This window comes from Nesoenas mayeri (assembly GCF_963082525.1).
Source record: "Nesoenas mayeri genome assembly, chromosome: 8".
Lineage (NCBI taxonomy): Eukaryota > Metazoa > Chordata > Aves > Columbiformes > Columbidae > Nesoenas > Nesoenas mayeri.
The window spans coordinates 26,417,468-26,432,494 of NC_137554.1; the positions used below are offsets into that span (position 1 = coordinate 26,417,468).

Sequence of the window (15,027 nt, forward strand, 5' to 3'; positions counted from 1 at the left end):
ATTACAGGCTGCGCTGTGCATGCCAAAATTTTAATTATTTCCACTACCAAACTCCTGTGTAGATGGCACCAAATGATGTGCCAGTTACCTGCAACTGCAATGTCGGGCAGACAAACCAAAGTGTTGGAGGTTGTCCTCTTCCTGCTGGAATTATCATGAACACGTATTTGTTGAAATTACTTGTAACTCTTGTTTGTGCTTTTTATTTCTTGAAAGTGGTGAGACTGTGTATACTTGATCAAAGGGTCAAGGTTTCTAAGCATCACCACAAAAACTGTGTAAAAAGAACACAGTAATTTGTTTTAAAAATAATATAAAGCGAGGGAGACTAGATTCTTCCTTGGCAGAACACGTATGAAATAGCAGTCGATGTTTTGCAGAGGTTAAGTTTGCAAATTGGATGTATCTAAACCTGGGGAGAGTTCAACTCTTCTGCCCTTCTGTATCTCAGACTTTATTACAAATTGAGAAAGTAGTGGAATAATAGAGATGAGTCAGTTTTGCAGAGACACGGCGTGTGTGCTGAATGCTGACATTCCTCTTAAATCATCGTTTGGGTACAAAAACCAGCATGGATCACGCAAGTGGAAGCATCTTTGGTGTTTTATCACAGTATTGTTTGTAACCCTGTCAGGTAAAGTTGTTTTGCTCTTGTTCCCTATTTCAATACCACTTTTCTTTGACTTTTTAAGAGAAGTATCAACATTTTGCATTGTTGGCAGATGTGGCCTTGCTTGTTTCTGCAGTTTCATCTCAGCAGGAATGAGCCACTGAAGATTCAGAAGGATATTCAGACATTGAAAATGTCACAATCGATTACCTGTTCTCAGATGGGAAATTTGCTGAATAAAAGTGATTATTATTATTTCCACTAACCTGAAAATGGTGTCGTAAAAAGCATTCCTGTGACTTAAGACCATTAGTCCTATTGACTTCAGTAACATTTGTATTCCTAACATCCTTAGCACTTCCAAAATCTTGTTTTGGGGAAGTAGTTTTGCAAAAATCACAGGTTGTCTTAAGTGTGTTGGAGTCAGTGGAACAGAGAATTTGGATCATCTGCAAATCTGTCCAGAGGCATCTAAATATAGGTTTAGAAGCTTAGCTTTAGGCTGCTATTTTTTGAAATGCTGTTCCACTTCCTTCCTAGTTTATGATAAAGACGTAAACTGTTTCCCACACTTTGAGATTACAAATATTTTCACCATTCATTGTGACCTGTTTTCTTCAAATAGTAACTCTGGCAGAGTTTAATAAACCATATTCCAGAAGACTTACTACTTTGGCAGTACATTAGTAAAATATTGCCAATATTTTAATAAGCAGCTACCACTACATATCTTCCCTTTAGGCTTTTTTAAACTAAATAGATTCACTGCTCAGAGAAGATGCAGAAGAATCTATTATACCGCTTTCTTATTGTAAGGATTATTTTCCAACATCTATGGTGTGTTAAACTTGTATAAAAAAATTGTCTTAATTGTTGTGGTTTAAAGGCTGTAATGGCATTTTTTTGCCATGTCTCAAGTAAGGGACACTCTGGGAGAAGAAATAGCTTTTTTCATCTCAGATTCATCCTTGTCTTTTTCTAGCACATCCTGATTTTATTTCTCTGGCTTTCCCTTTAGAAATAATGCTGGGTTTGATATGACTTCTCACTGTCTTTAGGCCATATTTCAGTAGAAACAGGAATCAAAAGGACTACTAAATAAGGAACCTGTCTTGAGAGTAAGGCTCTTTTACTCTTGTTTTTTGAATTAGCTGATTCAGTAAACTTTTAATCATCAGATATTCATTAGCATCATTTGAACTTGGTTTGTCCCTGTTAATTATTCATTATCTGAAGTTAGGTCTTCTTCCTGCTCTCTGGCAAAGTAAATGGGAAAACAGGACCAAACCTGCATTTTTAGTCTTGCGGGTTAAAAGTAGGTCTCTCTTCTTTATGTTCATTCATTCCACGTGGAACTAGTACATAAGAGCATAAAGCACGTGCTGAATTCCTGAGAGATTGGGTTAATAAATTGTATATCATGGTGAAACAGCAGTTATTTTTAGTCAACTGTTAGTAGTGGGGAACTGAGGGCTGCTTCTCCTCAGTGTGCAGGATGGTGGAGACCCAGATCCCAGGTGCTCATCGTTGGAGATTGATCTAAGAATATGTTCAAGTTGATTAGTGCTGCAGTGGTTACAAATGAGTGGGGTTTGAATTTAGAGAACTGCAGCGGGTCCTGGGGTCATCATTGTTACACAGGTGTATTTGTCCCAGAACACGGAGCAATTATTATTGGCATTATGTCACCTGCATTACTAATATATTGTGTTTCTCTGTCCAAATGCAGACATCTCATACCAAAATCATTGATATCATCAGAGCCACATACAGTTTACTAGAAGTGAATTTGGCTTAAGGTTTAGTGGCTGTGAGGGGGTATTTACCCTGTGAACCCGACGTGCCGAAGCTTCTGCTTCCCTCAAAGAATATTAATTCTGATGTTCACTGACAGAGCAGCCATATGTTTGATGTTACTTGTGTTTTGAACGCTTTTAACTAGATACACTTGGAAATTTTGCAGACATGAATTTCATATGTTCAAGTTGTCCATTGAAATCAGCGTTTTAGGAGGGATGCAAGGGGAATAAACACACGTTGCTTTCTGGAAAAGGGATGGTAGTTTATTTGAGGGAATTTAATCCTGCAAGTGGGCACATGTTTTCTGGTATCTTCTGGATAGTGTTCCTCCAGATTTCTCAGAGATAAACATCATGAAGTAGAAAATACCAAATGTTAAGTTAAATTTTCAGTTTTCTACATAAAGGATCCTTCAAGTAGTGGTGATTCCTAAGCAAAGTGGGACATTTCAGGGTCATGCTGTGCCTGCATATGTTATCAGGAGGAAGGCAGAGGAATCCAGAGTGTGGATGCACTATATAAAGAGAAAAAAATGAGGTGTTTTTTTGGGGGGAAAGGATAAAAAATTTATTCATAAAGTCTTGATATTGCCAGGAGCTTTGCACTGGCTATTGAGATTTTCTCTACATTCTGTTTGTTTATGTACTCAATTAAGCAGAAGTGGATCTGAACTGAAATTTGGAATGCTTTTCCCCAACCATTTGAAAGCTGTGTTGGGAAAGAAATTTCTGTGTAAATGAGGGTCAAAACTATGATGATTTCACCTTTCTCTATAATCTGTTGAGCAAACCTTCCCAGTTGTACAGTGATTCATAACTGGGTCCTGAACTACAGGATTCATTTTAGAGATTGGATTCATTTCCACCCCCTCAAAAAAAATGGTGGGAATTGAGGATCCTATGTGGAAGGCAACGTTTTAAGTCAGTGTTGTGATTTTTAAAAATTCTTACATTTGCAAGCAAACAATTTTTTTCTGAAATTCAGTGTCCATGTGTTTTTATTATGACTGAATCATGTAAGAGCTTGATTTCCAGTTTCTGTATTTAGGACTTTTGTCTTTGTGATGCTTTTTATTTTAGGCCCTCGATACAGAATTAGGTAAAGTCTCCCAAGCAAGTCTCACTGAGTTTTCTTTATAATCCATTACAGGATGTATAAGTTAATAGCTCTTTGTGATTTTATCATGTCAAGATTTTAGCTCTGGTTAAGATTTAACTACTCTGCAACAGGTGAACTATCAACATTAAGTATTAATTTTACAGTGGAACTTCTGAATGGATTAATTAATGAATTTAAAGGTACATTGCAAGGTTTAAAATACTGAAATTGGAAGAGACTCCTGAATGTGCCTTTTTAACAACTTTGAAATAAAGGTTACTGTGTACAGCAAAAGTGTGAGAAAACATTATTTGAAATTAAGGCAGCAGATAATCCAGTAATGGCAAAACGTTTGCCCTTATTTGCTTTTTATTTCCTCAGAAAATAATGGTATCCATTTATCATAAACTCATATGAAAGTATAATTCTGTGTGTTGTTACATATAACTCTTAAAACTTTCTCAGTCCAATCTTTGTAGAACTAAAACAAACAAAAAAAAATACATAGTGTAGTAGTATTATATTACCTCATTCTTTGTATTCTCATTGTGTAAATGTAGTTGTGTCTCTGACACAGCTGCTTTTCACTCGTGAATTTTTACCTGTTAGAGATACTTTTGTTATTTATGGATACAGTTCTTCGTATGTGGGAATAATTCAGATGGGATTAGAAGTTCGTGAATGAAGGTTTGAATAAACCTTCATGTAATCACCATCTCCCATCGGTCAAAAAACCATGAGAATACCATGATTTCATTACAATAAGTAATGGCAGTGAACCAATTTGTTTTGCCTTAAGTTGTAAAGGCAAGACATATTTACTGGTTTACTGAAGTGTTCACAACGTGTAGACAAGGCATCAAGAACATGAGAAGGTTGTGCTGGGCAATGGATGTGCTTACTGTGATTTATAATTAATACCACTGAATTATATAATTTGAGTTATAATTCACGGAGCTTGAATGTTTTAAAACTATTGTGATCAATTTTAATTTTTCACCAAATATTCAGTCATCTCTCTATACTGGTTTTCATGCATCTGTAGTTTTTTGAGCACCATGTTCCATTATTGTGTGTAAAAACAATAGAATAAAGATCCACCATATTCTGAACCTACCATGAGGTTCACGTCAATAGCCAAGAATCAGGTCTTCTCCATGTAGCTCCTGCACGTGCTAAGGAATGGCAGAATAGATCCAAATGCGATATGGATAAAGATGTATGTGAAGTTTTTGGCTGCATGTTTTATTAGCACATCCGTTATATCACATCACATCACTTAGGCAATGAATATTTAACTGAACATTACTCATAATTGCACCTTTCCTGTTCCACCTTTATAAAATGACCCCACATAAAAAATATAATGAATTTCTTAATAAGAAAAATCTAAGTAATTACATGAAGGAGATAAAAATATCACAAGCTGATAAAAAATCTTATCTAATATTCCATTGGATACATTTGGCAGTGTGCATTATCTTTTGATATACTACCAGCTGACTGAAGTTAATCTGCCTAGAGATAAATGTTACCGTTTCTGAAACTATGGGTCTGACTGTAAAAATTACACAAAGTAATGTTTAAAAGTTGCCTTTCATGATGAATTTACAGTAGTAGAAACCAAACTTTGTAATGTAAAGTTTTGTTCAAAGGTAGAATATAGTATGAAAAACCCAAGTTTTTACCAACTCGATTGTAAGTTAATTGCCATTCTCTTCCTCTTTGAAGACTTTCAGAGTTTCACATTTCAAACTATATAATTTGATGTGTGCATAAACAGTAATTAGATCTGTAAATAATGAAGGACAATAAGCTCAGTTCCCAGTTTCAATTTCAGGTATTTTCAGTCCTGTGGCTGGGGATTTTGAACACTTTTAACAGGGATTTGGGGAGTCATAATCACTAGAAGCTGTTGTTGACTTTAATGCAGAATGGTGAGGTCAAAATTACTATTGCAATACTGCCTGTGAGTACAAGCTTTGTACAAACTATTAACAACACATCACATTTCCTGTATCTTTTTTCCTATTGTGAAGGCATCATACTTCTAAATATGAGAAATCTCAACTAAATAACAAATCGATTAGGATACAACAGTGAAAGTTTTAGGAAGAATAAGTTAGACCAAACATAAACATTTTCAGTGATATTTGTGTTATTTTCAGTGATGTTTGTGTTATTTTCAGGGAAAGGGCATGTAAATGAGCTGACCTCAGAGCATTGCAGGTTTGTTTAACAAACTTGGCTTTTGTCTGGATGTGTAAGATCTAAGTCAGCTTTTGCAAGACATTTCCAAAGAGAATGACAGTGCAGTTAGAGCACCAGAGGGGTTAAAAACTTGTTTCACTATTCTTTATGATTTTAATGAAGATTACAGATAAAATGGAATGCTTTTTCTCACCTTGTCCAGGTGTTTTGCTGGCGGAACGTTTGTCGCCTCCTGAGTGGCCCCAGCCTTCCAAATACTCTCGCATACTGAGGCTTACTGGTTTATCTTTAGAAAATATTTTCATTATTCCTTCAGCAGCTTTTACTGTGAAGACCCAAAACACTTTCTAGTGGTTTATAAAGAAATTGGTAACAAATTTATAAATCTGTATCAAAAATGTCACAATATATATTACTTTCAATTGCCTATAAATATAGCATGGATCATTTTCCTTGAGCAGCTATACAAAATTATACCAGATTTTATGTTTATTTTTCTACTGAAATAATTGTTGCTGGTTTTTTAGTTCAAGATCTTTTGCTCATGTCTTAAACCTGGAGTATGTTGTTCACATTTACATCAGCATCAAACTGACGTGATTCTTTCTGCAATAACAATTTCATCTGAGCTTTATTTTTATCGAAACAAAATTTGACTGACATTTTGCAAGTAAAAATCTCATCTTGGATATTTCCTGATTTCTTACAGGTCAATGCACAAACTGACACAACTGGAGAGGCTTGATCTGGGCAATAATGAATTCTCTGAGCTGGTAAGAAGTGCACCATTTTTTCATAGAAAGCCTGTGTCTTTGGGATGTTCTGCGCATGGGGCATTAAACTTAAAAGGCATTATTGTGTTGTGGCCACATGCTACGGTCACAGTTCCTTGTAGAACAGAAGATGTATCGTAGTTTGTGATGTGAATATTGATAAAAAAACTACATCTACATCAGGGTTCTGGGGCTCAGGTCAAGGTCACAGCTGATTCTCACTCTGAGCTGGTTACTACTGCTGGACTACTCCAACGTGGTGATCTCAGGACAAATACTCATGTCAATTATGTATTAATTTCTTATTGTCTATCATTATTTCCTGCAAATATTAGCAATTGCTATTAGCAGAAGTAAAGTTTGGCATCCAAAAGCAGTTTCTGGCCCTAACTCACCTCTAAGATGAGAATGAGTTTCACTGAGATTTAGCAGCTTTGGGGATTTTCTCCAGTCTCTGTGTAGAAAATAATCAAATTGCTGTTCCCTTGAGCTGTGTTTCTACTACACCTATAGGAACTGACACTTTTCAGAAACAGTATGAGGCGCTTAAACTGTGCTTTAAATTGAGGCTGTTTTTAAGGAGAGCTCATCCTGCAGGAGAGAAACACAGCTTTGAAAAGCTGCTGCCTCATCCTATTTGAGACCTGGCGCTGCCAGGGCTGTTTGGGAGGACAACAAATGAATACTGCGACACTCACTATTGCACTGATGTCAAAATAAATGCCTGTCCAGTGACTGCTAAACCGTCGGCTGGACCATCTTTCCTCCAGAGTTGTAGAAGAACAGTTAGTAAAAATAGTGAATCAGGGCATCCAATTTTATGAGGATGATACTTCCTGCAGCTTTAATTAGAATTAAGATAATGTGACTTTACACAAAGTTTGAAATGTCATCTAGTAGTAGAAAGATGTAGCAAAGAGTCTGTGTCTGCTTTATAGAGAGCGCACTGTCTTCTTCTGTTGTGGCTATAAACCTGTTACTATTTACTGATTTATAGAGCTATGTATGAGAAAATGGATGGTTTTAACTTATTTTTTTAATTGATATTAGAAATCTTTTGCGTAGACAAATAGAATAAAAATCCTCAGAAGTGGTATTTGGAAATCTGCTCAAAAGGAATATGTGTATGCTTCCTGAATTCAGACTGTGTCTTTTTGGGGAGTGGGTTGGTTTCATAGTCTTTAAGTGACTTGAACATCACCCTGTGTTTTCCACTGTAACATACTGTGCCCTAAGAATGAGGAATCAGGAGTCCAGTGACCCCCTACTGGCATTAGGACAAGAGTCCCTGATTTGACGTATTTTTCAGGAAGCTCGTCCAAAAATGTGTGAACTAGAATCAAAAGTTAGAAGCAAACTGGGCCGGGAGGCAAGGGAACAACATCCATCTGCATCTGCAGAGATGTCGTGGGAAAGTGATGCTAATTTAGACCAAGATCACCTGGAAAAAAGAATCCAAAAGTCCTGTTTTCATGGATTCTGAAAATCTGATTTGAGTTTCAATAGAACCTTCATTCTTATTAGAGAAAAACACTGCCTGGCACTGTGGTGGTGTGGAAGAGCTTAATTCTTTGAGTGTCCTTGCCTGAAGGATTCTGTGCTCCAGACAGTCTGGAGCAGTAGACATGGGGTTAGGCAGAAATGTACTTGCAAAAATGAAGTAATTCTGTTCATTCATGTTCTGGAAACAAGATTATACAAATCACAAGATAGGTTATGTGTTCCTAAAATAGAGATTCACTTCCTCACTAGCAGTCATATTCAAATGTAATGAAATCAAGGAAGGGAATAACTAATCTGTGTCCAGGTCTCCAGAGAACTGGGGCTTTAAATCACGAGGTGTGGGGCAAGGATTTGAAATCTTCCAAGTGTCAAAAAATGGCAAAAAGTTCCAGGAGTCTTCAGTCAGCAGCCAGGCTTCAGAGGGAATTTGGGAAGAAAATAGTTAAAGGTAGGGAGAAAAGGGAAAGAAGATAAAGTGTAATATGCTTTTAGCAAAAATGTGTCAGCAGAAGCATTTCTAAAAGAGACAAATTAAGAAGTTTTTAATACCACTTATCGAAACATTAGTGAGATCTCATCTGCATTATGGATTGCCATAGTCCATACTCAAGCAATTTCAACTCAAGCTGTTAATATGTACAACGTAGGAATGGGCTGTTGCCTTTGAGAAGGGAGACTGCCTAATGAGAGGGATTTAAAAGAAAATTACAGTAGAGAGGGGAAATTATTATTATCTCTAATAACCTCAGTCAGTGAACACTCTGGAGAAATGAAGAACCATTAGTCATCACAGGAACAAATAGTATAAAATGACCGTTAATTAATTTAGCCTGGAAATTAGAAGTGGTTTTAACCATTGAAGGACAACAAAATTTCAATAATATTAGTCAAGACAAAATAAATTATCTTCAAACTATTGACTAATCAATTTTTAATAGAAACACATTATATGATAACATGGAAACTGAGGGATTGAGCTCTCCAGTTCAGCAGGTTCCTTCGTGGTGCTAAACAGAAACATTTGTTTCTTACTGTGTTGAAGTAATTCCAGTATCTGGTTGAGTCATTACCAAACGAAATATTTCATATCCATTCCTGTCAGACTTCAAAAAACATCTCCACAACTTTACAGAGCCAAGGCAAATCCTAAGTCTTGTTTTACCTGTGATTGTTTCATGAAAAAGAAAAATACCTCTTAGGCTGGAACATGGAAGTATTTGTGACCTGAGAATTCCTGCTTTTCACAGATGGAATGAATGAGAAATGATTTGGGGAATTGCCTTTTTCAGTTTCGCTCACTAATATCCTACAGTTTTGAAAAGAATCGAACATCTTCCATTAAAGCTTAATATTGTAATTTCAAGACTTGATCATTACATACCACTATTTTAACTACTGAATATGACAATTACAGACATTAAATTGTACATGAATGTGGTATATCCTGGAGACAGTTCAGCAATATGCCTCTGTTAAGCTATTTTTAAGACTATTAATCATGCAAAATGCAGAGTTCAGCACGTGCTGCAGGATGAGGCTGGATTGTTCTTTCCAGTGTGTTGTTTCTGGAGCTCCGCGATTCTTACTTCTCTCATTTACCTTGTTCATCAATTGCATCCTGACAGGGTACTGTGCAGAACTTCTAAACTGTTGTTCTTTGTATTCATTTATTTTTCAAAGGGTTCATAAATTTTACAAATTTTGAAAAAGAACAGCAGTGGTGAAATGAAAAGAGTGTTCTGTTATGTCATTAACTATCTGAAAATCTGATGTGGTTTATTAAAAGTAAAAAACAGGAAGAGGGGATCTTTTAAAAAAATATTTATATTTAACTAAAAAAATACTGATTTATTTAACTGTCCATAATGCTATATTCTTTTCCTCAGCCTGAGGTTCTCGAACAAATACAAAATCTAAGGGAGTTGTGGATGGACAATAATTCTTTGCAAGTACTACCTGGGGTATGAACATTTATTTTATGTATTGAAATTATTGCATGATATAGTGAACTATTTACCTTGTAGTAAGTAAATGCATGTGCATTTTCTTGAGTGGATACATATTCCTAGTTCATATAGTCATTAATCATTATCAAGAAATGAAAGTCTCAGCATAGCCATGCCTATGAAAACCTTTTAAGTGTTGTGTTATTACAATATAGTGTTGAAATGGGGATATGCCTATTGTATTTGTTGTGTAGTTTTTGCTATGAGGGGAAGTTATTTCCGATTGCCTTCTCAGTCACCATGCGTTAACTAGCGCTTTTATAAAAACCGCGTGCTTTAAGGAAGAAAATGAAATATTAAGTAATCGAAACAAACTTAAAACCACCCCGGTTGGTGTGTGCAGATTCAATTATATTAAAAGCAATTCTAAGGCAGCGGAATGAAGATATATTCCCCTAGAAAGCACTTTTGTTAATCAAAATTCAGGTTTTTTGCATTGAGCAATGTCTGGTTTTTGTCATAAGTAGATTTCATTCATCTTTTGTGTTAAGCAGGATGTTTGCACCGAAAATGATCATTTTCAGTCACTGTCCAAATAGCCACTTTTTGAGTGCTTTGTTAGTGAAAAAAAACCCCGATATTGGAACCACTTTTTGATACTGAGACCAGCTGGAGATCAAGCACAGCGGTATCGCAGTATTGTTGCCACAATGTGGCTGAGTAGAAGAAATATCGGATATACAAGAGTGTGGGCACAGACATTTTAACCCTTATTCTGTTTCTTTTCTATTCACAATGAAATTGGTCGATATATCCAGTGTAACATGTCGTGCTGAGCTGTTGTAATCCCTGGAGAGGGTGTTTAGAGTCAAAGATTTTCAGTAGGTTGTGGAACTGAATCCCAGGGAGTGTAATTATTTTCAGTGAATAATTCATGTTCCCTGGACCAGATTCTGGTAGTCTCTAGATGATGTTTTATGCAAGCCTTCTCCAAAACAAGGGGTTTAAACCAGTTTGTATTAGCTTTAAATTTTGACTGATAAAAATAGAAAGAAAATAGCAACTGGTGTCTGATTTTAAGATTGAGATTTGTCAGGTTTCTGATGTTGATAATTCAGTTTTTAAAATGTAGCCTGTGCTAGAAACAAAGATTGTATTAAGCTATTAACGTGGGTAGAATGGCAAAGGTTGGGCTGAAAGGGAGATTGTCCCTTTATACAAAAACTCGCCTCATTTCCTCCAAGCGCAGCAGTGACCCCTCTTTGCTCTTCCACTTGCAGATTTTTGTTTAAGGAAATTAACAGCATCATTTTGTTGATTTTCTCGGTGAAATTTCACGTCTAGGATGAAGTGACCATCTTATGATAATGGATGCCACAGCAGGTTGCTTCTCCAGGCTTCAGCTCTTCAATGCTGCACAGATTTTCAAAGAAATTAGGGCAGAACTCCGATCACTTTGCTCATTGAGGTTATAGTGGTCGTTAAATACTGTATTCACAAAAGTGCGCTATTGTGCTTAACTGCTCATAATTGAACTATGAATATCTAAAGTCTAGTTTTTGATTTTATAAAATTCAGAAGATCAGTTTGATGCAGAAAAGCTTTGCCTGCCTGTCTGGCCTCTGTGGCCTTTGGGGCTGCCTTTAGGAGCAGATGGGAACTGTGGATAAATGTCCCTTGGATCTGTGGCCAAATCAAGAAATAATATAGCTGTGTGGCTGAGAACTCAAGCTTTCAGCAGATTTAATGAACCTGGATCACAGTAATTAGTTTGGCATGTGTCATTTGGTTTGGTACAGTTACTTTTGCAGTTTTCTGGGCTGTTGGACCACCCCCACACTGCTTCAGTGAAACAGATCTGGTTAAATGGATACTGAGATAACTCAGTATAACCCTGTATTGCTATTGTTTGTCTTTAATTAACCTTAATTACCTGACAAGCAGTGTGTGTCTCTTCAAGTAACTCTTTGTAACATGCTATTAAGTCTATAGGAAAGTTAAAACAGCTCGTGTACCTGGATGTGTCAAAAAACAGGATAGAAACTGTTGATTTGGACATCTCGGGATGTGAAGGACTAGAAGATCTCCTGTTGTCATCCAACATGTTGCAGCAACTGCCAGACTCCATAGGTGAGAAAAGCTTGGGATTTCTTGTCGTCTTTTACAAATGAGGATTTCATTTAAATATTTATATTTTTTTGGTAATGATGGGACTTTAGAATAGCTGGAACAAGGACTGTCATTAAATTCCAAAGGAGTTTGAAATGTCTGTATGTGGACAGGCCTTGAAGACCATTTTGTAAAGTCAGGAAAAATATCTCTGGTTAGAAGGTATTGATTACTCTCACTATTTTAAAGAAAATAAGCAAAGAAAGATATGACTGGTCTGATCCAAGTTTGAAAGTAAGTATATCAGTGATTACGTTAACAGTGTGGAACTCTTGAGGGAAGTTGCTGCTCTTGGTTACAGTGGTGCAGTTCCATATGAGAGCATTAAACAAAGAAATAGTTCAAACTATTCATTTTCTTTTTGGACTGTTTTGCATGCAGAGAATTCGGGAATTATTTAGAATATATAGGAATTCTGGAAGCTAAGTGGTTGTATGTCTACCAGTCTATACATCTGGATATTCCATTTCAGTCTTGATTACTTCTTTTTTCTTTGGAAACACTTGATGTCTTTCCTCTGTTGCTTCCAGCCCATGAGCCCCCTGTATCCTCATCTTCTTTTTCACTTTCTGAAGTGTGTCCTTTTGAACATGGAACCATTAAATTCCCCAATTTTAAATCAACTTAGCTAAGACTTCAAAATATATTGCTAACAAATAACACCGTGCCACATGCATGTTACTGGATGTCTGTTGCACGTCTTCTACATCTCACCATAAATTCTAGAATTTTTGCTTTATGTGTTTTTCTGATATGCATATGCAAATTGATTTTAGAGGGCATTTAGCTCCTGTACAAAATGAATAAATGTTTACGTTTTGAATTATGCATTCTTGCAGTTAGATATATTCAGTTCTCGTTTCCAAACTCCTCTTACTGAATGGTAATAGATGTAACAGAAGAAAGGCAAAAAGAGTTATTTTAATACTGCAATTTCAAATGAGAGCTTGCTGAAATTCGGTTTGGTGAAACCTTTTTCCTCTTACAAGAAAATGTTGTTGAAACCTAGATGATTCTTGGAACATGTTGATTTTGAAAAAGTTTTCAGCAAAAATGTTCTGCAATTGAAATGAGTACTATTCCTAGTATCCCTTCTCATTATATTTTTCATTTGCTTCAGCTTTCCTATTATGGCACTTTCAGTTTAACATTTTTCTCTATATTGGTGATTAATTTATTCTCAACATTAGTTTCAAATAATAGTTTAAAAATCCTATTTCAGTATATCCAAAATTCTTTCAGGGAATAAAACAGATTGTGAAATGTTAGTAACTTCCAGAAGGTGGAAATCTGTTTCAAGCTCTGTTTCTAGCACTGTAATGCAATATTTTTCCCATTTTTTTCTCTCTTTTTGAATTGTTTTCTCCTACTACATGCTGGTACAGCAGAAGTTTCATTCTCCTCTTGGTAAATGTTACCTAGTTACGCATCTGCTTGTGCTTAGGTATATGGTAGTAATTCTTTTAATGGTAAGAATTAACTGCGTATACAAATGCCTTCAGAATTAAGTCTGGCTTTCAGTCTTCTTCTGGGTTTTTATCTACCCTGTGAAGCTTTGTAAATGTAGTATTTACTTTAGATAATTTCCCTAATGACCTGTTACGGCCTGAGCACCTTCTAATCAAGGCAACAGGACTTGAATTCAATCGATGCATTAATAGATAAGTAGAAATATTGCTCTTCCTACACACCTAGGATACTGGTTTTTACAGTTTTTTTTCAAGACTCCAGAAATACACTTAATATTGCAGTTCACAGTCCAGCTTAACATTTAATCAGTGCTTCATATTGATGAAACGTATTTTCAATGGAACAAGAATGTCTCTGTGTACTGTCCTATATACAGATGTCTTCTAGAAATCTAAGTCAACGTGATTCAATGTTAGAAATCATTGTTTGCGTAAGGATATGTGAGATTACAGGAAGCAAAAAGATGAATGTGAACTGTTTTTGTATTACTTCTTCCTTACCTGTTTCATAGGACTGTTGAAAAGGCTCACAACTCTAAAAGTCGATGACAATCAGCTTACGATTCTGCCCAATGCAATTGGAAAGTGAGTATAAGTCTCAAGACTTTCAACGTTAAATAAGATGTGTTTTCCCTTCTTCTTGCAGACTGTGGGGTTTTTAAAATAAAAAATAAGACAAAATTGTACTGAATTTTAAAATAATTTCAAAATGTGTGCCTAACAGCCAGCTTATAACATTTAAATTCAGAGCAAAATCATTACTTCTGTGGACTTGTACTAGTGTAAGTGATAAGAAGATGAAATGTATCACATTTCCTAAGAAAAAGAACAAAGATATTTCTCTGTATGAATCACTTGCAGTTTAGATGATTAAAGCAGGAAGAGTAGAACTATTTGAGGGAATACGTCTGTTTCCATAGCAACAGCCAGCACTTGATGCTGAAAAGTAAATGCCTGTAAACCTCATATATATGAAGATTTCTTAACATATTGCAGTAGCATAAATGAAAAAGTCATGACAATTTCATAGGTGTATATATCAAAATGTGAAAGTATCATCTAAGTAATCTTATTATGAGAAGCGCTAAGGATGCCCTTTAGCCATCATTTTGTCAGATATTACATGATCAAAATGGTGCAAAATTCTGCCTTGTATTGCTGTGTGTCTGGAGCCTATTGCTAAATGAAATCTGCCATTTATTGTAAAATTCAAGGTGGGCACAAGCCTGTCGCCAGGTATGGAAAGAGGCAATTCTTTCTATTGGTTCACACTACACATATCTCTTGTTAGTAGAACATATTTTTAACACTGATATTTCTGTAGGATGCCTCTTTCTCTACATATTTTACCTCTGAAACGTTTTATACATTTGGGAATGGGGCACCTGTGAGCACACAGACTCTGCCTGTGTTCTCGGTGTCTGTTCACCTGGTTGTAGCTCAACAAA

General features: G+C 35.9%; 1 protein-coding gene across 4 annotated transcripts in view; it reads left to right on the forward strand.

Moving 5' to 3' along the window:
* Positions 1 to 15,027, forward strand: part of LRRC7 (leucine rich repeat containing 7) — a gene marked incomplete at its 3' end in the record, with an annotated part of 75,364 nt that overhangs the window by 16,269 nt on the left and 44,068 nt on the right. For all 4 annotated transcript variants that reach the window (XM_080349000.1, XM_080349001.1, XM_080349002.1 and 1 more), the window contains exons 6-9: positions 6,429 to 6,492; positions 9,882 to 9,956; positions 11,927 to 12,071; positions 14,092 to 14,164. In XM_080349000.1, coding sequence (XP_080205126.1) covers positions 6,429 to 6,492; positions 9,882 to 9,956; positions 11,927 to 12,071; positions 14,092 to 14,164 — 357 coding nt within the window. The remainder of the gene's footprint in view (positions 1 to 6,428; positions 6,493 to 9,881; positions 9,957 to 11,926; positions 12,072 to 14,091; positions 14,165 to 15,027) is intronic.